At 42.0% G+C, this 26790-nt stretch overlaps 1 protein-coding gene across 2 annotated transcripts; it reads left to right on the plus strand.

The window, feature by feature from the left end:
* Positions 1-250: 250 nt before the first annotated feature.
* LOC123137943 (histone-lysine N-methyltransferase SUVR5) lies at positions 251-11693 on the plus strand. 2 transcript variants are annotated; one of them, XR_006468599.1, is made up of 13 exons: positions 251-453; positions 1427-2409; positions 3175-3477; positions 3550-3660; positions 4499-4609; positions 6169-8925; positions 9080-9241; positions 9942-10058; positions 10168-10271; positions 10618-10755; positions 10852-10939; positions 11034-11211; positions 11302-11693. XR_006468599.1 is itself a non-coding variant. In XM_044557840.1 (12 exons), the coding sequence occupies exons 2-12, from the start codon at positions 1540-1542 to the stop codon at positions 11139-11141; spliced, it is 4869 nt and encodes a 1622-aa protein (XP_044413775.1). In that variant the 5' UTR covers positions 251-453; positions 1427-1539; the 3' UTR covers positions 11142-11693. The 2 variants fall into 2 exon arrangements, 1 of the variants encoding a protein (XP_044413775.1); XM_044557840.1 differs by having other exon boundaries at positions 11034-11693.
* The last annotated feature ends 15097 nt before the right edge of the window (positions 11694-26790 follow it).

Consider the following 26790-nt stretch of genomic DNA (forward strand, 5'->3'; position numbering starts at 1 on the left):
CCTAATCTCATAGAAATTCCGCTTGTAACCCAACTCAGCACACCATGTCCGCCTAAATACTCTGTCAAGTCGGCCTGAAGCCCGAACGGTTAATCCGGGGAAGTAAGAAATTGGGTGGGGGGAGTTATTTTATTTCGTTTACCCTTTTTTTACCTGTGGGTATCGCGAGCACGCCGCCCACCTCCCGCATCTCTCCCCCTCACGTCGCAAACCCTGTGTCGCCACCACCGCCTCCTCCTCTCGCGGCGACCCCCCACCAGCCCGCCCCCCCCCTCCCCCGGTCGGCGCCGCCCTGGTCTCCTGCCCGCCGCGGCCCCGTCGACGCACGCCCTCCCGCCGCCTCCGCCGCCTCCGCCGCATCCTCCTGCCTCCGCCGAGACATCTGCGGGTGCTCCTTCCCGCGCCGCCGTCTTCGACACCCGCCGATGCCACCGCGGTGCCTCGTCGAGAAGGGTAATTCGCTCTCGCATCCCCTCCGTTTCAAAGATCGGCTCCATTCCTCTTATTCCGGGATTTGAATCGTTGGGCGCCCAGATACATGCGCCTATATAGGAAATAGAAATCTAAACTCCGTCGCGGGTCTCCTGAAGGATCCTTATGCTTTCAGAGTGGATCCTATGGGCGCATTAATTCGTGGCCTGAGTTCGTCCTACCACGGGAGTTTTTCATAGGCATTGAAGCGGGTCGTTAGGGTTTTGATGGTACAAATAATTAACGGTACCGATTCCAGTACGCCAATGCCATCCCTCTGTGCCATTAATGTACGTATAAACAATACGCTACAGTCCTCATGTGTTTCTGCCATAGCGATATTCAGTAATTTTTTTGGGAGTGCGTTGTACTCATATGATTCATGTTAACTTGATTGCTCCCATGCATTTCAATTTTTTTGCTTCATGGTGTATTTGCGTATTTTATCCAAAGGGACATCTGCTGTGTCTTGGTATCAGTCTCAGTATCATTGTCATATCTCTAGTCTTGAATTCCTGTGGCTAAGAAGTTGTATGTAGTATGTACTGCAAACTGTTGCATAATAGCCTATTACGTTTCTTATTTAAAATGTTAAGTACTCCCTCCGTCCCATAATATAAGAGCGTTAGTGTCAAAAACGCTCTTATATTATGGGATGGAGGGAGTAGCTGATTGCAAAACCAAGATTTGTTTAGTACACGAGTGCAAACGCTTTGTGTTTACTGGCAAGAAATTTGCTTGGTGAAACAAATGGAACTGCAAGTCTTTATGCATATAGTCAATAAAGTGGTAACTTTACATATGACCATAAAGCTGAACTTTAATCATTTTATTACCATATTCTGTTTAAGATGGAGCTCCATTATCTGTTCAGTAAGTTTATTTTTGTTTGTTCTGCCATACATTTGTTTTCATATGAAATTTCTACATTCCTAAACCGCACTTTTGTTTCTAGGTGTTGAATAAGTCATAAGTGTTTATGGACTTCAAGCCAGTAGAGGATTTTTCCTGCACTGCTTATCCTGCTTTATTTCACAGTGGATTGGCAGATCAGAACTTATCAAAGAAATGCTGATGGATCCACCTGTTATGCAAGCGGATTGCCAATTACAGAATGACGTGGAGAAAATGTCATCTATTTCTTATGATAGGAAACATACCTTATCACGTAATGACCACGGGTGGCAAGCCTCCGATGTTCATCAGAATGCCGCAATAAGTTGTAACCCTGTTGAAGTTAACAATTCTTCTGGCTCGAGCACAGATGAGAAAGTAGATGGTTCCTCTGAAAAGTCTTCTGTTAGCTTGGATGGTTTCTCAGAGGTGAACTTTTTTGTACCACATAAAGAAAAGAACGTCCAGGATGCTTACTTCAATGATGTAAGGTTTCAATTGAATGCAAGCTTGGAAAATAATGGCTCCCCAGGGGATGCCAACTGCAGCAAACACTGCATCAGTAAGAAGGATTTACATCATTCCCAGGAGGAGATGTGTTCACCGTCCAATATAGTAACTGGACTTAGGTCATGCCAGTCAAATGGAGATGTCCTTCCTTCCAAAGGCAAGAAAATGACAGAAGTACAACTCACATATAACATCAATGTTGATGCAGAAAGTAAGGAATTTGGGACTGACATTGCAAGTAAGGGAGTCGGGACTGACTTGGTAAACAAGGAAGTCGGCAACGATATGGCAGGATCTCATGATGCCCAAAAGGAGTTGCCGTGCCCACTTCAAGGTCTATCAGAAAGATCATGCGATGGGTTAGTAAGTAAAATATTTTCTCAGGAAGAGAATGAGACATCTGTCTCACCTAAAAACGGCATGGATATGCTTGTTCATAACAACAGTTGTAATGGCAATACTAATGATGTTGGCGAAGAGATGGATACAAGAAGTATCGAAGAAGAAGATCATGCCGTGGCACTTTGGGTAAAGGTATGTCTATTTAGGACTAGGTGATTGTGGCTGTGAACGTCGTTGTATTAGTTCTTGATATTGAAATTATATGTCAAGTTGTGAACTTATACAATGAGAAACTAGCCCTGGAAAAGTCGTGGTTGTTCAATGTATACGCTAGATGTCTTGGAGTAGGCGCCAAATTCACCATGCTTTTCGGAACTCCACCTCCTAATTATTTCAACTTACACCCCTATTCTCTGACCATCTATATGAGAGATACATCTAGATCTATCCCATCTAAATTTTCTTGAAGAATTGTGGTATGTTCTTTGATTCCTACTTAAATGTTCCTATTTCGTACTAGATGCATCTATAAATGTATAAACTATACAAAGACATTTCTTTTCCTTTTACAATTTTTTAGTATGATCCCTATACACTATACAGAAAACAGGTCTTTATTTGTGGCCTTATCTAAGATCTGTGATAGATAATTTGCCTTCAAGTTTCTAAACATAGTGTAAATATTTTGTTCTGTTTACTCCATCCATTAGTTTATTATGACTGGACCATTCAAGTTACCAATGGGGTTTCCTGAATTGAAGCAAAACTATATATTGATCGCAAAAAATGCAAATGAGGTGATTTTTATCTGACTATTCAGAACACCACGGAACCCAAGCTCTTTGATTTCCCTGGTGGCTATGTCGAGTACTTTCTATTTTTTTGCATGTTAACCGCTTCCTGCATCTCTAATGGCTCCACCCTGAACTATCATTTTTCTTCTTCATTTGAAAACAGTGGAGAGGAAAATGGCGAACAGGAATTCGATGCTGTAGGGTGGACTGTCCTTTGTCCACTCTCAAGGCAAAACCAACTATTGACAGGAAGACCTATATTGTTGTTTTCTTTCCACAAACAAGGACTTATTCTTGGGTGGACATGCTACTAGTCCTTCCAATTGATGAATATCCTGTGCCACTTGTGAATGGAACTCATCGCAAATGGCGAAAGATGGTGAAGGATTTGAGTGTTCCTCGACGATTCATCATGCAGAAGCTTGCTATCTCAATGCTAAACTTTAGCGATGAACTTCACACTGAGGTATGCTCTTCCCTTGCAGTATTTGTATTCATGTGGTATCATTGCTCTTGATACTGTTTATATGTTGAATAGGCCATAATTGAGAATGCTCGGAAGGCAACAGCTTGGAAAGAATTTGCTCGGGAAGCATCATGCTGTGGAGATTACACTGATCTTGGGAAGATGCTTGTCAAACTTAAAAAGGTAAATCCAAGGACCTTATTCCATATGCATATGTCACGGTGCCTTGTGCTAATTTTCACCTAGCGAGTTTCATACTCTTGTCATATTCTCCTATGTTTTTTTTCTTGAGGCAATTACCTAAGCATTTTCCTTCTCATTTTTACTCATCGTGCAATGGAAAGATCTCTGTAATTGTTATATTTGTATATCCGTTCACCACCTTATGTGTGTACGCATCACCTACAGTATTTTGGTACTTTGTTTCCCAAGGCATTTTATATGGTAAATAACTTAGTGTGTTCTCCTGGTAAGTGACACTAATTGTTGTGTGCCTTATTCCTCTCTTTGATAGGATCCAAAATGTTCCTATCGTGGTTCTAGTGTAATTGCCACAACTCTGTCAAGTCTTGAAAAATAGCTCTTCTATGCATCAGTTTTTGGCTATAACTTTGCAATATTTATACGAAAGGCTAAATCAGCATTATTAGCAGTTGATTTGGACACTGCTAAAGCCTGAAGGTTTCTTTCTATGCTTCAAAGTAATTGTAACGAAAGACATATTATACCTGGGAAGTTGCTCAAGGTCCATTGCAGCTATGGTCATATAGAAATAAGATAGATAAACATAGTTTTTTATTGCATGAGGTCAATACATCATTATCGGTGTTGTATTTTTTTTTAAAAGCACAGCTGAGCAGCATGTTGTTCATTATGTCCATCTATGCTTCACCCCACATTCACTGCTGATGCTGCAAAAATAATATAAATGCTTGAAGTAGCCTCTTCCTGGCGTTTCTTGGCATTATTTCACCTTTTCTTTGCGAGGAAGCATTGGTTCACCTTAGTTGTTTGATTTCAGATGATTCTTCCAGACTACACAAGCTCTCATTGGCTCCAAAATTCTTCTGACTTGTGGGGCCAGAAGTGTAATATTGCTCATGATGCTGAGACTGTTGAAATTCTTGCCGAGGTAATGTGGAATCCGTTCGCCTTTAGGTCACATTTTTTGGAGTGTGATTAAGTTTGTATGAAATATTGTCATGCAGTTTTTTCAGTTTGCGATCAGGTTGCATGCTTACAAAACCTCAATTTACTTGTTTTCTTATGTTCATTATCGTTTCAGTAGAACTTAAATAAATATTTTAATATGATTGTACGGATAACAGTATGTATACGGTGTTAACCTTGTTCTTGAGTTACGGTTACTTTTTGGAGAGCGTGTTCTGTATTTAAGAGTTGACTATCAATAAGCTCGTGAGTTCCTTGCGCAAGCTGCATAAATTTGGATGGAAAGATTGTAAATAATCATTTCTATGGTCTAGCTAGCCCAGTTCTACTCTCACAATATAGGCTGCTTCTGTGGGTTATAGTTAAACTTCCTCCCGTGTATTCAGCTGCAATATTTATGGTGGTGTCCATGTGTCAGCTGTTTGGGCTTCACTTGTGTGAACATCGAAGATTTTCAAGTCGCAAATACAGCTGACTCACCACTGGACGCCTAGCCATCCAGTTTGCCGTGATTCACCACTTCTAGTCTTTACCCCATCCCACGGCAGGAATCAAGCCTGGCAAATTGTAAACCATTGTATCCATGATCATTTCTTGCCAACCAGAAGATACCTTGGCAACTGTTACCTTGTTAGATTTAGCCTTGTTAGATTTAGTGGATGAAATGGTATTTGAAATACATGTCATGAGCTTTTTGAGCCAATTTGTACTTGTACTCCAGTTTCATGTCTATATCCATCTGATCTTATATATTACATTTAAGATTGATAAACCCAGTAGGAAGTGTACTCTCGTGTACATAATTTAACAGGGGTATGCATGGCATTACTCTTGTTAATGACTACTTTGTTTTCATGTTATTCCCTAGAGCTCAGTAATTTGTTTGGATTAGTTAATTTTCACCATCCCAGCCCAGCCCAGTAATTTGTTTGGATTAGCTAATTTTCATCATCCCAGCCTAGCTCAGTAATTTGTTTGGATTAGCTAATTTTCATCATCCCAGCCCAGTATGGAAACACTAAATCTGAAACAGTTAATGAGAAATGACATGCATACCCCTGTTAAATGGCATGCTTCAACCATTTCTTCCGGGGCATTAAATTAGGGGTAGAGAGCGGAAACATCACATAAAATATACTCGTTTGCATTGAATCAGAGGAAGTATTGTGTTGATTGTGTGTTAACATGTAGAAATGCCTGCTCTTTCCAAAATGAAGTAGATCACCTCTTACTGAATAGGCTATGCTAATAAAAGAAAAGAAGGCTGTTAAATTTCATGCTTTAACTTGAGCTCTGTGCAGCATCAAGTTTGTCAATGATGTCATTGCTGTTACACTATTAAAGTCTCTTTGCAGCAAAAATATAGGCCTCTGTTGTTGCTTTACCAATAAAAATCGCAAATCAGAAATTTAAGATTTAGGCGTATATCGATTACTCCCTTTGTTAGATTTGGCATATGCTACTATTTCTTAGGCTTGTTAAAACTTGGCCAACCTTGTTAATTCTTTCCTTTTAACGCAGGAACTTAGGCAGTCTGTTCTTTGGGACAAGGTCGATGAGTTGTGGAATGCACCAATGCAGCCTGAATTAGTACCAGAGTGGAAAACATGGAAACAAGAAGTCATGAAACAGTTCTTTTCATCACATGCTGTAGGTAATACGGGCAACTTTGATCAAAGCAATAGCTATGATGATCCAGGTATGGATCAACAAGCTCGCAGAAAGCGTCCCAAACTTGAAGTGCGCAGAGGAGAACCACATTTTTCTCACGCGAATGATGCTAACTGCAGCATTCTCAGTGAGGGCCTGAACGGTAATAACTTCCCTAGTAGACCTATCACTGATGGACATATGGAAGTGTTAGCATCAGTGGATCAGAATAACACTGGCACCTTCCTCAGTAATTCTGCCCCCCATGAGATTGCAGAATCAGGCCGCATCAACCCAGCTTTACAGAATGCCAGACATGAGTTTGATTCCTTGAAGAATTCTCGGCAGTGTTCTGCATACATAGAAACAAAAGGAAGACAGTGCGGCAGGTGGGCTAATGATGGTGATATTTATTGCTGTGTGCATCAAAGCATGCATGACCGTTATTCTAGGGAGGACAGGGGACTTAGTGGTGATGCTTTAGTCTGTAGTGGTATGACTAATTTGGGTAGACAATGCAAGCATCGAGCCCAGCATGGTTCTATTTTCTGCAAAAAACACCGTTCCCAGACAAGCCTGGATACTGTAAGCTCTGATAATTTATTCAGTTCATCTGGGGGTCTCCATAAAAGGGAAGAGTCTCCAAAAGGAATGGAAAAGAATTCCAACTCAAGTGCAATATGCATTGTGGATGCAGAAAGGGCCAGTAGTTCCCAAGTTCCTCTTCAAATGCAATTGACCTCGACCATGGCTGCAGAGATTTCAGGTGATAAAGCTTGTGGATTGGAGAACCCTGATATGTTCTACCCCATGTCAACTTCCATGGCAAAAGCTAATTCAGATACTGATCTTTGCATTGGAATTCTTTCTCATGACAATATTGTTGAATGCCAGGATTATGCTAAGCGACACACTCTTTACTGCGAGAAGCACCTTCCAAAGTTCCTTAAACGTGCCAGGAACGGAAAGAGTCGACTCATATCTAAAGATGTTTTTATCAATCTATTGAAGGGCTGTGCATCAAGGCAAGAAAAAATATGTTTACACCGGGCATGTGAGTTTCTTTATTGGTTCTTGAGAAACAACTTCTCTCGTCAACAATCTGGTCTTGGTAATGACTATATGCCTCAGATTCTAGCTGAAGTGTCCAAGGATACTGATGTTGGAGAATTTTTGTTAAAGTTGATCTCTAGTGAAAGAGAAAAACTCACAAATCTTTGGGGCTTTGGTACAAATGGATCTCAGCAAATAAATCCTGATAACCAAGAGGGATCTATGATAGTGTTGCAAGAAGAGAAAACTAATCATTCAGCTGGTTTAAAGTGCAAAATATGTGCCCAGGAGTTCTCTGATGATCAGTGTCTCGCGTTACATTGGACAGAAGTTCACCGAAAGGAGACCCGATGGCTGTTCAGAGGGTATTCTTGTGCTGTTTGCATGGATCCATTTACCAACAGAAAAGTTCTTGAAAAACATGTACAAGAAAAACATGGTGCTCAATATCTCCAATATTCGATTCTCTTCCGATGCATGTCATGTGACAGCAACTTCTTGAACATGGATCTGCTATGGCAACATATTGTTTCAGATCATGCCCACGAGTTCGGGCTTCTTGATGCCCCACAACGACCTAAAGGTCAATCTGTAAGAACAGAAGGGACAAGTTTCAAGGCCCTCTATGATAACCATGACCTTGGGAAGGATGATGGCTCACAAAAGTTGACCTGTAGACTATGTGGGTTGAGATTCGATCTACTGGCAGATCTTGGCCGCCACAATCAAGTTGCCCATATGGACCAAGGTACGGTTGGCCACATTCCACCAGGACGTGGGAAGTATCAACTTAACCGTGGTCGACACTACTATTCTGCATTCAAGAAAAACCTACGACCATCAGGTTCATTAAAGAAGAGGAGTAGCTCAGGGGTTGAGAAACATTTTGATATTTCAAGCTCTGATCTATCTATGATAACATCGCAAGTTGCGGAACCTGAAACAGCTAACCTTGGTAAGTTAGTGGATTTCCAATGCTCAGATGTGGCTCAAACTTTATTTTCAAAGATTCAAAAGACAAGACCCCATCCAAGTAACCTTGATATTTTATCCGTGGCCCGTTCTGTATGCTGTAAGACAAGTCTTCTTGCAGCATTGGAAGTGAAATATGGAACAATGCCTGAAAACATATTTGTGAAAGCTGCAAAGCTTTGTAGTGACATTGGCATCCCAATCAATTGGCATCAAGAGGAATTCACTTGTCCTAAGGGATGCAAATCTGGATATGCTTTAAATACCCTGCCGCCTTTACAGCTTACCCATGTTGATTTCCCCACAGTAGCTTCTGTGATGAATCCTCCAGAAAATGATGGAACGTGGGGCATGGAAGAATACCATTATGTTCTTGATTCAGAGCACTTCATGTGGAAGCTTAAAAATGAGAGGGTTGTTCTTTGTGAAGATGTAAGCTTTGGCAGGGAGAAAGTTCCAATTGTCTGTGCAATTGATGTTGATGCAAAAGAATCTCTCCATATGAAACCTGAAGAATTATTGCAGCATTGCAGTTCTGTGCCATGGCAAGGTTTTCATTACGTCACAACTCGTTTGATGGATTCATCTCTTGTTGATTCAGAGGTACTCTTTTGGAACCAGTTGTCATCTTTAAATGGAAGCATATAAATTCCACAAAGGGGGCTTGGTCTTCTTCCTTTGTTTTCCTTCCCATCCATGTAAATTTGGTTTATTTATATTTATCTAATCAGTTTTCTAATAAATTATGTACCTGCAGAGTTACATGGTTGGCTGTGCGTGTTCTCATGCCCATTGCTCTCCTGAGAAATGTGATCATGTGAACCTCTTTGACAGTGTTTATGAGAACCTAGTGGATATGTATGCTATGCCAATGCATGGCAGATTTGCATACGATGAAAATGGCAAAACCATTTTGCAGGTACTAATTGTTGACATCGACACATATTTTATTATAGATGTAATGTAAGAGTTGAAAAAAAGCGCACTAAACAAGTAAACAACTGTCCGTAATATCGTGATTATTCTGCACTTAGCATGCCATTGATAGGGTGGTTGATATCATGATATGTGATCAGCAGGCAATGTAATTTGTTATCTTTACGAGTCTAGAAAGGCAATGTAGTTTGTTATCTTTGTGTCCGATAGCATGTCCATGTGTATATTTTCACGCACTCTTGTACAGTGTACCATCCACAATGATCATTCTGCATACCTATACTGCTTTAAAATGTCAAAGCAATCTCATCTGTGTCACATAAGGTTGTAATTGTGTCAAGACTCAAAGGCTTGCTTTTGTCCTCCAGGTCCACCATTTACTGTTTCTTACATCCATGGCGACTATTTTTTAACCATGAGAGCATATCATTATCGTCCCATGTGCTTTTTCGCGACTTAACTTATTTGATTCGTTTGAAACTTTCGGCAAATGTCAAATTTGATGTGCCTGACCCATGGCTTGAGGCCTGAACGATGTAGAGTTGCTCTGTGTGTCTGCGTGTAAATCTTGTTCCACTGAGTTCTTCTATTTAAAAAATGTCACATTTCCATCCTCTAGTATTATTTTCATCCCTGATATTGTATATAGTTTGATGCGTGTGCATGTTTTGTCGAATTGGCAGGAAGGATATCCGATATACGAGTGCAATTCGCTATGTACCTGTGATGCATCCTGTAAAAATAAAGTTTTGCAGCAAGGGCTGCTGGTTAAATTGGAACTCTTCAGAACTGACAATAAGGTGAAATACATGCAACCTGGCTTTCGTTTCACTGAACCCTGCTCAGTCCTTTGCTGTTATTATTAAACATGCTTCACAAGTCATACTGTAATGTTTTCGAATGCTTCAGGGTTGGGCTGTTCGAGCTACAGAACCTATTCCACAGGGTACTTTTGTGTGCGAGTATGTCGGGGAGGTTGTGAAGGATGATGAGACCATGAGAAACACAGAAAGGTCTGTTAATTCTTTCTCATGCCTTACTGTAGTTATCAGACGTACAGAAGTAGTGAACATGGGCATCATCGAAAATTTCATGTTTAGTTTGATATCCACTGTCTGGTACTTGATGATTATGATTACTCTTGTTCTCCAATCCTGAATCCAACCCAATTTGAATCCAATTGTTATTTTCATGTACAATTTTCGTCGTATGAATTCTCATCCTGCAAAAATCCGACCTCAATTGCAGAGCAATGTCATGCCATTTCCTATACTCTAGGAATTGTCGATGTTTTATGTTCTTGTGGAATCGTTTTTTTTTTCCTTATAGAAAACTGACAAGAAAGTACCTGAATTCCAGTGAGTCAAAAAGTGGGTGCAGCTACCTTCTTGATATCGCTTCGCATATTGATCGGGAAAGAGTTAAGACTTTAGGGACTACGCCATACATGATTGATGCTACAAGATATGGGAATGTCTCCCGCTTTATTAATCATAGGTAATTGGACTATTTTATATGTATTTTAGGAGCATCTATACCACTGGAGCAAACTAATTCTGAAGCAATGCTCATTTGTGTGTTTCTTCATGACAGTTGTTCGCCTAACCTTAGTGCCCGCTTAGTTCTGGTGGAAAGCAAAGATTGCCAACTTGCTCATGTTGGATTGTTTGCCAGTCAAGATGTAAGAATATTTTAGCTGTACTAGTTCAACATAAACAGCAGTAAAATCTATACTTATTTTGTTTTTGCTAATTGTTGCTACTGTTTTTCTCCAGATTGCTGTTGGAGAAGAATTGTCCTTTGATTATCGACGGAAGCTGCAATCCGGTGATGGCTGTCCCTGCCATTGTGGAGCTCAGAATTGCCGAGGCCGTGTTTATTGAGTTTGCAGGGTGAAAAAATAAAAGGGAATGATCCATTGCTTGTAGCGCATCTTCAGAAGCTCGTAGAATGGTGATCACTTGGCAACTATTAACATTGTTTTTCCTAGAGCTTGAATGCAGAGGCAGGATCCTCATTCTTGATGCAACCAATTGAGTGCAGGGGTGGGGTCTCATTCTGCATGCCGCCAGCAAGTAGTGTTTGTGATATAGGATTCTCACAGCAGTGACACTAGGTACACCATAGCATTGATTTTAGTCATGGCAACATCATGCTTAACTGACGATTTGTTAGAAGCAGCCCGAAATTAGAGTGATTCAGGCGTCATTTTCGTAGGCGAGAATTCAGCGTCTTTGTAAAATATGTTCATTCAATTTTTACTGCTCTTGAGCTCCCATCATCGAAGTTGAAGCAAAGAGTCTGTACTTGTTAGTGAGACTGTTGGTCATGGAGTTTTGCTTATGTTGGGGTGCCTGTTTTCGGAAATTGTTATGCACTGTAATTATGGATTTGTTGACCTGGAAAGAAGGAAATCAATTTGCAATCGTTCTTAATTATGGAGTATATCTGATCCGTGATTCTGATCCATGATTCTCAAATGAAAAAAAATGAAAAATAAAATCTGATCGGTAGGTCAATGTGTCGTCCCAAATACGATTGCCTTGTAGTCAGACGTGACAACTGGGACCAGTGCTGTGGAATGTGGCTACGGGACGCTGTGCCTTTCGTTGGATGCATCTTCCGAACCACATGATCAAAATACATGGTTAATAACTTGGTGGTGTATACGGAGTTCTTTTTGCCCTCTGGCAACAGCATAGCACCGGCGAGAACGGATACCTCTGGATATTCATTCATGTGTCGGACGGACAAGTTTTCCGCAAGTTTTCCGCGCGGGACAGGGATGGTAGCAGAGAATGTGACGGGGAATGAAGGGAGGGGAGAAAGCGGCCGGGTGATTCCCATTGACCACCTTTCTCCTAGCAACGGATCACATGTGCTCCATGCTCTCCTGCTGTGAGCTAGCGACTCGCAAAACAACTAAGCCCTCAACGCATAAAGTCTAAGAGGTTATTTAAAAAATAAATAAATCTAAGAGGTTACATGAAAAACCTCCTGCAGACTGACACGTACTCCCTCCGTTTTTTTAGTTTGCATATAAAATTTGATCAAAGTCAAACTTTATAAAGTTTGACTGGCTTTGTAGGAGAAGATATCAACATTCACACCATGAAATCAATATTATTAGATGCTTGATGAAATTAATTTTTGTAGCATATAACTTTAGCATTGTAGACGTTGATATTTTTTCTATCAAGTTAGTCAAACTTTACAAAGTTTGACTTTGACCAAATCTTAGTATATGCAAACTAAAAAGAAACGGAGGGAGTACGTGTTAATGTGTTAATGGATTATCATCACGCACAAGAGTGTGTGCAGCTCGATGTCAACAATAGATACGGTTCTTATCCAAGAGGCAAATTTGTGTGTGCGCAGTGAGCAACGATAATATGGTAGGAGTACCTCAGGCTGGCAGGATTATCAGTCACCACAAGTTACGATTCCTATCTTATCCTAGGTAAATTTGCGTGCGCACATAGCAATGGCAATCTTTTAGCTAGGGATAAATAAACAGGATAAGCGGAACGCCACTTTGAAGGGTGTACCGGGAATCTCATTCACCCGCGCTTTGCATATCTGCTAGATTATGGATCTTTTGCTTTACAAAGGAATCATCTCAAAGTTAGCACATGTACATTGGAGGTCGCAATGCAATAACGTCGACTAGACCCACGTGTGTTCACGTCAATCACTTGGTAAAACATCAGCTGATAAGGAGTAGATTACAGTTTGCACCACTCAAATTGAATCGAGCTGTTGAAACATCGGTCCTATCCGGGAGCATTCGATAAACAAAAAGTTACAAAAACACCAAACTAAACTTTGCGACAACCCTTGACATTGGCTCGATTGGACCCCACAATGCTTAATAAACATAAGAAAATATAGTGAGCAACAAAATCTAGATAGATGATCAAGCTTAGACATTTTCGCAGGTGAAAATGTTGAAATGACCTATATTTTGATCTTTTTTTCTTTACAAGGAATCATCTCAAGTTGGCATATACATAAATAATATTGAAGGCTACAGTGCAATAACGTCGACTAGTTCCACGTGTGGTCACGCAGGGTGCACACTAGCCACTTGGTCAAACATCAGTTTACCTTAATTACAATACGCACCACCCGAGTACCGAAGCAAGTTGCATGGATATTCGCCCTTTGGGAACATCCGATAAAAAGAAGTTGCAAAAACATCAAATTGCACATTGCAACAACATTTGGAATCGACTCAGTTGGACTTGGACCCAACGACTTGTGCTCTACCTCACCCATTCCAAAATTTATGTCTTCTAGGACATTGACACAATCTTCAAGTCAGTTTCTCTACAAACATCTTTTCTTGCATAAAATATTTATACATTATAAGACTATTGTTCACAATAAATCAAGGAATTCTATTCTTTTAGATGGTCAAGCTTAGTAGTTTTGAAGGGCACAAATTTAAAAAGTGGCATATACTTTGGACATGAGATAGTATTTCGACATCAAGAGAGCTTTATTCATTTGACAAAGGGTTTGACTACAACCATCATCACCAACATGAACAGTTGGCAAATGGACCTACTGGTGCCACACCTTGCTAGTTGCGGGTATTATTGATCAGAGCATAAGTATCACTCTCATGAGCCATCTCCTGTTCTGCTCCCCCGCGCTCTTTTATATATCATGTTGTCTCCAAAGATACTTATTTTAACTCTGCTTTTGAATCACCACGAGCATAGTAGCACAATGGCGGAACTAGGAAATTATCCCATGTGGCTACTAGAGGCTTGCAATCTACAATGTAAGACACTTAGAACAATAAATCGGGTTTTTGCTCCGGTGTAGGCACTTATTTAGAGCAGGTGCTTATTTAGACACATTTTTCATAGAAATTATCATAAGTGCTTAAGAAAAAACCTGTTTATTTTTATAAACTACTCCGTCCGTTCACAAATATAAGATGTTCTAACTTTTTTTTTCTGAGTCAGATGTATATAGACATGTTTTAGTGTGTTTGTTTACTCATTTCAGTCCGTATGTAGTCCATATTGAATATCTAAAACATTTTATATTTGTGAATGAAGGGAGCAGCTAATACCATGTGCCATCATGTGAGAATTTATAGCAATAAATTTACTAAGAATAAAATTGCCTCTTCACATTCTCTGACATATACAATGGTAGTAAACCGGTTGGCTTGCATGTTATAGTTCATGATGACCTTCTTTCTTGGGGGCAATGATTTGCTGTTGGAAAAAATGGTGATGGTGGGGGCTTTGCCTGTGCTTGATAGCATGTCCTGGAAAAAGGAATATGAAAGGATTGAATGTACCTAATGATGTTGAGGCCTATGTGGCATATGTGTATGTTGACAGAAATAGAAGTAGTGGTGGTCAACTATTTAGTTATAATAATAGATGATACCGTTGATGTGAGAATTGGCTGCAATATATTTAAATGGGATTTAGTAGTATGAAACGTGAATACTTAGACTAATAATAATAAAATTGCTGCGGATATTCCTTATAATTAAGTTCCAATAGAAATCCTGTTGGGATGTGATTTCTTCCTAACATCCCCAACTAATATGATGTGCCTATTAGATGAATATTTGTTGGGCCCTGGATATCAAGGGTTTGTGGTATCATAAGAATCCTCGGTCGGTATTTGAGAACCAAGGTATCAAATCCGTGAATACCCCCTACAAGCCAATGACCGGTCTTGCGCACAACTAGAGAACTTCTTTTGGTCCCCAACTTAGTCTAGTGCGATTGCTAATCTCACTAGTTTCCTAGTTACAAGAATTAATGTATTTAGTCATTGGAAATGATTTTTTGTTTGCAAAGGAAATTAAAATTCGTAATATCAAGGAACATAAAAGAAAGTAAACGAGGTTGTATTTATTAGGAATAAAGGACACTGATCCATAATTTCACCAGTGGCATCTCTCCAAAGCAACATATGCGTGGTGAACAAATTACAATTACATTTTGATTAATCACAGTTTATATTTGATCATACATGTCATGATTGCACATAGGCATTACATCCTTATATCTCTATAGACTATTATCCAACTGCATCTATAGCTAATATTCCACTCTGAAACCACTATCCAATATGCATCCCAAAGTATCAAGTAAAATCAAAGCACTGTGTTAAGCAAGATTCTTTTGCGGGGGATTTTTTTTGTCGGCAATGCATTAAGTAAGATGACATAATGTTGATAGTGTATTCTATATTTCCATTTACTCCCAATTCATTACCGAGACAACTAGGCAACTATCTTTTTACTCTCAATGACAATAACACACAATAAGCCTTGTCACTGGGATAGATTACTTGCAAGGTTAAGACCTCCGCAGTAGTTCCATCAGTGTCCTCAATGTTGCCTCCCCTTCCCTTTCCACTTAGTAGTAGCAGAAGCCTAGCCACATACCACCAGCAGAAACCTCCGGTAGCAATAGTACCTACCAGCACCATCTCCATCTTCCTCTGACCAGGCCACACCGTGTTCTCCCACTCATCCTCGCCACACAACTCGCATGCCGCCTCCTCGTGTCCGTGAGAGGCTAGCTACTCCACAATCGCGAGAGGGATAAATAGGAGTCCCTGCCACCGCCTTCCCATCAGGCCCCGTCTCATGTTGAATCAAGAGACAAACCCGTGTTTGCCCCACGCGCGCTTGTGTTTGTGGCGGCGCCCCTGAGCAGATAATGCACACACCCTCTGCCTCTAGGTGTAGCACATGGGTTGGGCCCTATGGGCCTAAGTGAGCATGGACTGGGCCCATGTCAGTGAAGGAAACACGCCCTAGAGGCAATAATACAGTTATTATTTATTTCCTCATTTCATGATAAATGTTTATTATTCATGCTAGAATTGTATTAACCGGAAACTTAGTACATGTGTGAATACATAGACAAAACATAGTGTCCCTAGTATGCCTCTACTTGACTAGCTCGTTAATCAAAGATGGTTATGTTTCCTAACCATAGACATGTGTTGTCATTTGATGAACGGGATCACATCATTAGGAGAATGATGTGATGGACATGACCCATCCGTTAGCTTAGCATTATGATCGTTACAGTTTCATTGCTACTGCTTTCTTCATGACTTATACATGTTCCTCAGACTATGAGATTATGCAACTCACGAATACCGGAGGAACACCTTGTGTGCTATCAGACGTCACAACATAAATGGGTGATTATAAAGATGCTCTACAGGTGTCTCCGAAGGTGTTTGTTGGGTTGGCATAGATCGAGATTAGGATTTGTCACTCCGTGTTTCGGAGAGGTATCTCTGGGCCCTCTCGGTAATGCTCATCACTATAAGCCTTGCAAGCATTGTGACTAATGAGTTAGTTGCGGGATGAAGTATTACGGAACGAGTAAAGAGACTTGTTGGTAATGAGATTGAACTAGGTATGATGATACCGACGATCGAATCTCGGGCAAGTAACATACTGATGACAAAGGGAACACTGTATGTTGTTATGCGGTTTGACCGATAAAGATCTTCAGAGAATATGTAGGAGCCAATATGAGCATCCAGGTTCCGCTATTGGTTATTGACCGGAGATGTGTCTCGGTCATGTCTACATAGTTCTCGAACCCGCAGGGTCCATACGCTTAACGTTCGATGACGATATGTATTACGAGTTATGTGTTTTTGATCTCTGAAGTTTGTTTGGAGTCCCGGATGAGATCATGGACGTGACGAGGAGTCTCGAAATGGTTGAGATATAAAGATTAATATATTGGACGGCTATATTTGGACACCGGAAGTGTTCCGGAGAAGTTTCGGATAAAATCGGAGTGCCGGAGGGTTATCGGAACCCCCCGGGGGAACTAATGGGCCACATGAGCCTTAGTGGAGAGAGAGAGGGGCGACCAGGGCATGACACGCGTCCCTCCCCCTTGGGTCCGAATTGTACTAGGAGGGGGGGGGGGCGACCCCCTATCCTCTCCCTCTCCCTCTCCTTCCTTCCCCTTGCTCCTTTATATACGGGGGCAGGGGGCACCCTAGAACACACAAGTTTCTCTACCAACCGTGTGTGGTGCCCCCTCCACATTTACACACCTCGATCATACCATCATAGAGCTTACGCGAAGCCCTGCGCCGTTAGCATCATCATCACCGTCGCCACGCCGTCGTGCTGACGGAACTCACCCTCGTCCTCAACTGGATCAAGAGTATGAGGGACGTCATCAAGCTGAACATGTGCTGAATGCGGAGGTGCCGTACGTTCGGTACTTGGATCGGTTGGATCGCGAAGACGTTCGACTGCATCAACCGCGTTATTGAAATGCTTCTGCTTTTGGTCTACGAGGGTACATGGACACACTCTCCCCTCGTTGCTATGCATCACCTAGATAGATCTTGCGTGCTCGTAGGATTTTTTTTAAATTACCGCGTTCCCCAACAGTGGCATCCGAGCCAGGTCTATGCGTAGATGTTATATGCACGAGTAGAACACAAAGAGTTGTGGGCGATAATAGTCATACTACTTACCACCAACGTCTTACTTTGATTCGGCCAAATTGTTGGATGAAGCGGCTCAGACCGACAATACATGACCGTGTTCATGAGACTGGTTCTACCGATGTGCTTTTGCACAAAGGTGGCTGCCGGGTGTCTGTTTCTCCAACTTTAGTTGAATCGAGTTTGACTACGGCCGATCCTTGATACGTCTCCAATATATCAACTTTGTCTCACATTTTTCCTCTTGTTTTGGACTCTAATTTGCATGATTTGAATGAAACTAACCCCGGATTAACGCTGTTTTTAGCAGAACAACCATGGTGTTGTTTTTGTGCAGAAATAAAAGTTCTCAAAATGGAACGAAAGAGGAATTTTTATGGAATAAAAGAGGATTTTTGGAGCCAAGACCCACCAGAGAGGGGCCCCTGGGTGGGCACAACCCACCAACGCGTGCCCCCCTCTCCTGGCGCGCCCAGATGGGTTGAACCCACCTGGTGGCCCCGTTGACGATCCCCCTGACACTATAAAATCACATTATTCCAGAAAAAAATCAGGGAGAAAGAATTATCATGATCCACGAGATGGAGCCGCCGCCAAGCCCTGTTCTTCCTTGGGAGGGCAGATCTAGAGTCCGTTTGGGGCTCCGGAGAGGGGGATCTTCATTCTTCGTCATCACCAACCCATCTCCATTGCCAATTCCATGATGCTCAATGGGAGTGAGTAATTCATTCGTAAGCTTGCTGGTCGGTGAGGAGTTGGATGAGATTCATCATGTAATTGAGTTAGTTTTGTTAGGGCCTGATCCCTAGTATCCACTGTGTTCTTAGATTGATGTTGCTATGACTTTGCTATGCTTAATGCTTGTCACTTTGGGCCCGGGTGCCATGATTTCAGATCTGAACCATTTATGAATTCATCATTATATCCATGTGTTAGATCCGATCTTGCAAGTTATAGTTAGCTACTACGTGTTATGATCCGACAACCCCAGAGTGACAACAACCAGGCCTACTCTCGGTGATGACTGTAGTTTGAGGAGTTCATGTATTCACTATGTGTTAATGCTTTGTTCCGGTTCTCTATTAAAAGAAGGCCTTAATATCCCTTAGTTTCCAATATGGACCCCGCTGCCACGGGAGGGTAGGACAAAAGATGTCATGCAAGTTTTTTTAATAAAGCATGTTTGACTATTTATGGAATACATGCCTACATTATATCGATGAACTGAAGCTAGTACCGTATCTCCCTAGGTTATAACTGTCACATGATGAATATCATCCAACAAGTCACTGATCCAATGCCTACGAATTTATCATATATTGTTTATGCTAAGTTACTACTGTTGCTACTGCTATCGTTACTGCTACAATATCACTGCTATCACTGTTACTGTTACCATTGCTGCTGTCACTACTATCAAAACTATCAAACTACTTTGCTAATGATCACTTTGCTGTAGATAATTAATCTCCAGGTGTGGTTGAATTGACAACTCAGCTGCTAATACCTTGAAATATTCTTTGGCCCCCCTTGTATTGAATCTATAAATTTGGGTTAAATACTTACCCTTGAAAACTGTTGCGATCCCCTATACTTGTGGGTTATCAAGACCTTTTTCTGGCGCCGTTGCGGGGGAGCATAGCTATATTTGTTTAGTCACTTGGGATTATTATCAATTTATCACTATGAAGAATCTGAAGGATCCAAAGACTAAGATATTTCCCTCAAAGACGACGAGGTAAGGAACTGCCATCCAGTTTTGCTTTAGATTCACCTTCTGTTATGAGTAAACTTGCAACACCACCACCACATGCTATTAATTCTGACGTGTTGCAAGTTATTGATAATGCTACTTCTACTATGAATGATGCTTATGATGATGCTAGTACCATGCTTGATAATGATGATGTGCCACTTGGTGTATTTCTTGATGAACAAATTGCTAGAGTAATAGAACATGATGTTGTTGAATCTGATGATAAGCTTGAAACTGAAACCCCTGAAACACTTGCTAGAGCTAGCCCTCCTAGATTTGAATTTCCTAAGGTACCGGAAGGCTACGTTATGAGTGAAGAGGCAACTAGAGATATTCTTGCTTGTAAGGATAGAGATGATCTAGAGAAATTATTACACAAGTATAAAGAAAAATCTCTGAATGCTAGAACGAAATGTGATCCTAAGTTTGCTACTTCACCTATTGCTATTGCTGATAAAGATTATGAATTCTCTGTTGACCCAGAGTTAGTTACTTTGGTTGAATCTAATCCTTTCAATGGTTATGAAACTGAAACTGCTGTGGCACATCTTACTAAGTTGAATGATATAGCCACCCTTTTTACTCATGCTGAGAAACTCGATACTACTTTATTCTCAAACTATTTCCTTTCTCATTAAAGGGTGATGCTAAAGCCTGGTACAATACTCTTACTCCTCGTTGTGTGCGTAGTCTCCAGGATATGGTTTATCACTTCTCTGAAAAATATTTTCCTACTCATAAGAAACAAGCTGCCTTACATGAAATATTTAACTTTGTTCAAACTAAAGAAGAGAGTCTCCCACAAGCTTGGGGGAGGCTTTGCCAGTTACTTAATGCTTTGCCTGATCATCCTCTTAAGAAAAATGAAATACTTGATATCTTCTATAATGGACTAACCGATGCTTCTAGGGACTTCCTAGATAGTTGTGCTAGTTCTGTTTTCAGGGAACACACTATTGCTCAAGCTGAAGCATTATTGAAGAACATATTGAGAAAATATGATGATTGGACTATTACTGAACCACCGCCTAAACCCACTCCAAAGAAGAGGGGTATATTATATCTCAGTCCTGAAGAGATGCAAGAGGCAAAGAAATCTATGAAGGAAAAAGGTATTAAGGCCGAGGATGTTAAAAATTTACCACCTATCGAAGAAATACATGGTCTTGAAGAACCACCACAACCCAAGGTGGTAGAGGTAAAATCTTTAATGAAATTCAATGATAGTGATGATCCTCATAATAAACATCCTAGTCAATGCCTTTATGAGTTTGACAATTACATTAAAAAAGCAAGATCACTTTAATGCAAATGTTATGAACAATTGAAATATAATTCTGATAGGATTGCTCGCTTGAGTGACTTGTTATTTAGAATCTCAAATGATGTTAGAGGTGTTGGAAAACATGCTTCTATGGTTCAAACCCAGTTATAACAAGTTGCTAAATCACAAAGAGAATTACTTGATGAAATGAATCATAACATACATGACTTTGCTGTTAGAGGTGCAACTAGAGGAGGTAAAATGACTTAGGAACCACTTTTATCCTGAGGGACATCCAAAAAGAATTGAACAAGATTCACAAAGAAATAACACTAGTGCACCTAGTCCTTCTAAAAAGAAAAAGAAAAAAAATGATAGGACTTTGCATGCTTCTAGTAAACCTGAAATAGACAAACCTCCTGATAATGAAAATGAAACTTCTATCTCTGATGCTGAAACTGAAAGGATCGAGATGGACCTAGAGGGGGGGGGGGCGAATAGGTACAACTACAAATTTTAATTATTACTTAGCAATTTTAGGCAATAGTGCGGAATATGAAAGTGAGCCTAACAATTGCAAGTGAGTACTAGATACTAAGAAAGTAACACAAGCATGCAAGTTAACAAGCACAATATGATATACGTAGGTGCAAAGAGACAAGTAACCACAAGTAGAGAGTTAGGGTCAGGAATAACCACAACTCCAGGAGACGAGGATGTATGCCGATGTTCACTTCCTTGGAGGGAAGCTAGTCACCTTAGAGAGGTGGATGTTACCACGAAGGCACACCAACGCCACAAAGGCTCACCCTATTCTCCCTTTGAGATAACACCACGGAGGCGTTTCTCAACCACTAGTGGTAGACCTTGGGGTGGTCTCCAAACCCTCACAAACTTTTCCGAGGGTAATCACAACGTACGATTCCTCTCCGAATGACTCCTACCGCCTAGGAGTCTCCAACCTCCAAGAGTAACAAGAACGATGGGGGAAAGCTCAAAACTTGCTCAAGTCACGAATTCCTTTGGTGCAAAGAAGGGGAAGGAGTGGATCTATCACTTGATTGGAGAACCTCTCTCGAATGCTCCTAGAACACTTGGGAATCTAGGATTTGGTGTAGATGAACGAGAGAGAGAGTGAGGAGTGTTCTTGGTAGGCTCAAAGTGAATGGTCAACCTTATCCCATGGAAGGGAAAGGCATATATATAGTAGGTGAGTAAAAGTGACCGTTTGGGGAACATAAGTGTACAGGATGGGTCGGACGTCCGGAGAACATCAGACGTCCGGAGGCACAAATAGGTCCGGACGTCCGACAGTCGTCGGACGACCGGCCGCTGTGAAACTGTGAGCCACGACCCAGTGTATAGGACACGAACGTCCGAGATGTGCCGGACATCCGGAGCACGGACGACCGGAGAGTTCGGAAGTCCGTAAAAATGATTCTGTTGTGAAAGTACCGGACGTCCGGAGAGTTCCGGACATCCGTAAAAATCATACTGTAAAGGAACACTGGACGACCGGAAGTGGCCGGACGTCCAGGCAACCGAGAGGGACCGGACGTCCGTAGAACACCGGACGTCCGAAGGCAAGGTATAGGAAAAGTGGCTTTGAGCAAGTTTTTCACTAGATCCAACGATCCCCTCTTAAGAGTGCGGGATCCCTATACTCAAGAACAAACCATAAATTAAGTCAACATCTTGTATCGCCATTCTTGAGTTATATGCTTTTTGACCCTAGTCATGATCCTTGCACACGGTCTTTGAGACATAATCCTGAGATATACTTGATAAACATGATTAGTCCCTAGCATATGTGTTGTCATCAACATCAAAATATGATTAAGGGCATGATTGCACTTTCAATCTCCCCCTTTTTGGTAGTTGATGACAACTCATATGCATACTCATAATAGTAATCGAAAGTATTTGTTGTGGAGCTCAAATAACAATAATCAAGAATGAGTAACGAGTGAGATCCCCCTCAAGGTGATACCATAGATACTAAAAACATGATGAGGGCTCCCCCTCAAAATGATGCCCCCAATATAACCAAATCTCATACACATGATAATCAAGAGTTAAACTTCATATAGATTCATCACATATAGATTCACCAAATCTCAGACTCAACAAACTCATAACATAGGTTCAGTACAAGCTAAAACACAACCATAACAATAAGTTCGATTACATAATGAGCTATAAGAACATGCATATAGAACCTACTCCCCCTTGGCATCAAATATCCAAAAATAGAGAATAGGGGGCAAACATAAGAGCATCAGAGATCATCCTCATCATCATCATCATGAACACCACTGCCACCAGTCTCGTCGAAGAAATCAGCCCACTCAGGACCGGAGGGAAAACCAAAGTCAGAAGGGGGTGCTTCAGGAAGACGCTCATCGTCACTCACATCATACACTCCTGAGTCTCTCAGACGAGCCTTCAGAGCGTTCTTGGAAGTTACCATGCGAGTGACAACATCGTGGTGTTGGGAGCAATGGAAGGTGAACATCTTCATCATGGCAGAGTGAGCCTTCCCAAGAAAACGAGCAATGCGCCCAAAAGGTGCAGAACTTGAAGGAGGATGGGCAGCATGAGAAGGAACACTAGCGGCGGTGCGACTAGCAGTAGCGGGAGGAGGAGGAACATGATCAGCCGCCATGTGAGCAGGAATGACCCATCGCTCATGTACGTGAGTGCGGGTAACGGGAAAGGGAGCTACGCTCTCGATAAAAGCCTGAACAAAGGGTGCATGAGGAAAAGCCCTCTTGTGCTGGAAGCTAGCAAGACGGATCTCATGCCAAAGAAAGTGTGGAACATTGATCTTCCCTTTAGGAGATGTGAAGAGGCGATGCATGAGATCAATGCAATAGCTGCTGCAGGAGCCCTTGTCACCCATCTTGGGATAGCTGGTGCGGATGATACACGGATAAATGATGTTGAATGGAAAGCGCCAAATGGAGACTTGGTTTAGACCCTTTTGTTTTTAGTGGCAGACAAAGTTGATATAGGTCGAATAAGATCCGCACAGACCGCAATGCCCTTGGGCTTATGGTTGGGGTCATCCTTGTGGATTTTGAACCCAGTGTAGGGAAATCCAAGGGCAGCGACAAACTGAGCATAAGATGCTGTGAGTGCAGTGTCAGAAGTCATCCATGTAACAGTGTTATCAGGAGCAAAGTAACATGTGGCATAGAATTGATGAATGGCAGCATGGTTAAAATCATGTTCAAGTGCGAATGGAGCAGCTAGATTGGACGACTCAATGAGCTCAATGGCTCCCGGATATTTCTCCGGATGAGTGCAAATATGCTCAAGATTAATGCAGACATGGAGTGACAAGCCTTTAGGGATGACAATCGTGGTGAATATGTCGGCTTGGACATTTGTGCGAAAGCGACTATCCTGAGAATCCCTAACAACAGTAAATTGATCTACATTGTGACGCAATTTAAGATATGAAGTTTTGGGGACCTCGTTGAAACGCTTAATATGACGGCCGAGTGGCAATGGAGGCTCAATTGAGATGTGACGAGCATCACCGTGGGGTTGCACCGGAGGAGGAGGAGGGTGAAAGGTTGGACGACGAGTGCCCGGCTTGGGTGCAGCGACGCGAACACCAACAAACAGGACCGGTTCCACCTCCTCAAGCTCATCCTCAAAGTCCGACCCCTCCGAGGAGGAATCGCTAGACGAGCTGGGAGGACGAGCAGCACGTTTCCGAGGGCGAGCCTGCTCCTGGGAGTCATCGGAACCACCACGGCGAGACGGACGAGCCGGCCCTCCGGCGACTTGCTTGCTAGCTGAGTGCTTGGTCCGAGGCATCATGACCTAGGGGAGAAAGAGGACACAAATCAACACCCCTCCATAGATCAAGGGTAGATGCATGAAGGGGAGGAAGTTTATGCCCTACCTTGAAGGGAGGAACACGATGGAAACGGGCGACGGACCAAAGATGAGTAACCGGAGAGAGCACGAGGCCGATGGGCTTGAGCGGAGCCAAGCAGGACCGCAGATCCGCGGCGGAGAGGAGCCCCGGCTAGGGGCACGGTGGCGTGCGGCCGCGGCGAGTGGCCACACGGCAGGAGCGGCGGCGGCTGTGGGGAAATAGTGGAGAGGAGATGAGTAACAGTTGGGAAACCCTACCACGCACTATATATAGTGGCCGGTGAAAACGACCGGACGACCGGAGCCTACGGACGACCGGGGGGCTACGGACGACCGGAGTCGGGGCCAGGAAAAGAATAAAAGAGGACAGAGCTGATTTTACGGACGACCGATGGCCTCGGACGTCCGGTCAGATTGTACCAGAAAGTTAATTACGGACATCCGAAGTCTTACGGACGTCCGACGTTTCGGCGTTTAGGCCAACTAAGGGAACCAGAGAGGATTTCACGGACGTCCATATTCCTACGGGCGACCGGCATTGAAGAACCACACGGACGTCCGGAACCTACGGACGTCCGACGACAGAACTGTGACAGGAGGCAAGGTGTAAGTGCTGATCATGATGAGGAGAAGACAATTATCGTCCATAGTAAAAATTTATTTATTTAGTAACCAATACCCTACCCCAATCAATCATAGCCATATACTACAAGTGGTGGCTAATGCCACCATGTATGAGCAGACATGACATGGCACAGAAAGATTTAAACTTTGAGTGCATAGTCACTACTCCATCATGTTAAAGCACCATAGTTCTAGAAACATGGTCACTTTGAGAGTGTTGGTTCTTTTTATGCATTAAGTAGGGTGAGAATATTCATGAATTGAATGCCTCCCCCTAAGAATATGCCTACATCATGACAAGACATTAGATTCATGCATGAATGGGTACTAGATTTCACATAATATTGTCAAGCTCCAAGATACCAAGTTCACGCCTAAGTCGACAAAACCTTGCTTCATCTAAAGGTTTGGTGAAGATATCTACTAGTTGAAAATCTGTGCCAATGTGATCAATGTGAATATCACCCTTTTCAACATGATCTCTCAAGAAATGATACCTAATATCAATGTGTTTGGTGTGGAGATGATCTTTGGGGTTCTCAGCAATATTGATGGCACTTCCATTATCACACAGAAGAGGCACATTTCTTTAGGTGATACCGTAATCCTTCAAAGTTTGCCTCATCCATAACAACTGAGTTGCACAACTAGCGGCAGCAATGTATTCAACTTCTGCGGTAGAGAGAGCAGTACAATTTTGTTGCTTCGAGGACCAACTTACCAAAGATCGTCCAAGAAACTGACATGCACCGGATGTGGACTTACGATCCACTTTGTCTCCAGCCCAATCCACATACGTGTACCCAATGAGATCAAACTTAGCATCCTTGGAGTACCAGAGGCCCAACTTTGGGGTGTGAACAAGGTATCTAAGAATATGCTTAACCGCATTATGATGACTTTCCATAGGGAAAGCTTGAAATCTAGCACACATACATACACTGAACATGATGTCTGGTCTAGATGCACAAAGATAAAGCAATGAACCAATCATAGAGTGGTAAGTAGAAGGGTCGAAAGGAGTACCATTTGTGTCTTCAGCGAGAGCAATTTTGGTTGGCATGGGTGTCTTGCATGGACTAGCATCAGACATACCAAACTTTTCTAGAATATCCTTGAGGTACTTTGCTTGAGATAAGAAAATTCCTTCTTGAAATTGTTGAATTTGAAATCCGAGAAAGAACTTCAAATCCGTATTGAGTGTCATTTCAAAATTCTTGGTCATTGAAGCCGCAAACTTCTTGCACAAATGAATGTTAGGAGAACCAAAAATGATGTCATCTACATAGATTTGGCATAGGATCAAATCACCCTTGTCCCTCTTAGTAAAAAGAGTGGGATCGATCACCCCTCTCACAAAACCATAATCGAGCAAAAACTTCTTCAAATGATCATACCAAGCACGAGGTGCTTGTTTGAGGCCATACAAAGCCTTATGAAGTTTATACACATAGTCTTTGTGAAAGGGATCAACGAACCCGGGTGGTTGTGACACATATACTTCTTCTTGTAGAGGACT

The sequence above is a fragment of the Triticum aestivum genome, chromosome 6B, assembly GCF_018294505.1.
Source record: "Triticum aestivum cultivar Chinese Spring chromosome 6B, IWGSC CS RefSeq v2.1, whole genome shotgun sequence".
NCBI classification, from domain to species: Eukaryota; Viridiplantae; Streptophyta; class Magnoliopsida; order Poales; family Poaceae; genus Triticum; species Triticum aestivum.

What these genes read in the sequence shown, in the direction of transcription:
- LOC123137943 (XM_044557840.1), top strand. Translation starts at nt 1,540, where the DNA reads ATGCTGATGGATCCACCTGTTATGCAAGCGGATTGCCAATTACAGAAT. An exon ending in CATCTCTTGTTGATTCAGAG is followed by an intron (nt 8,926 to 9,079) that starts GTACTCTTTTGG and finishes ATGTACCTGCAG; the next exon opens with AGTTACATGGTTGGCTGTGC. An exon ending in ACCATGAGAAACACAGAAAG is followed by an intron (nt 10,272 to 10,617) that starts GTCTGTTAATTC and finishes CCTGAATTCCAG; the next exon opens with TGAGTCAAAAAGTGGGTGCA.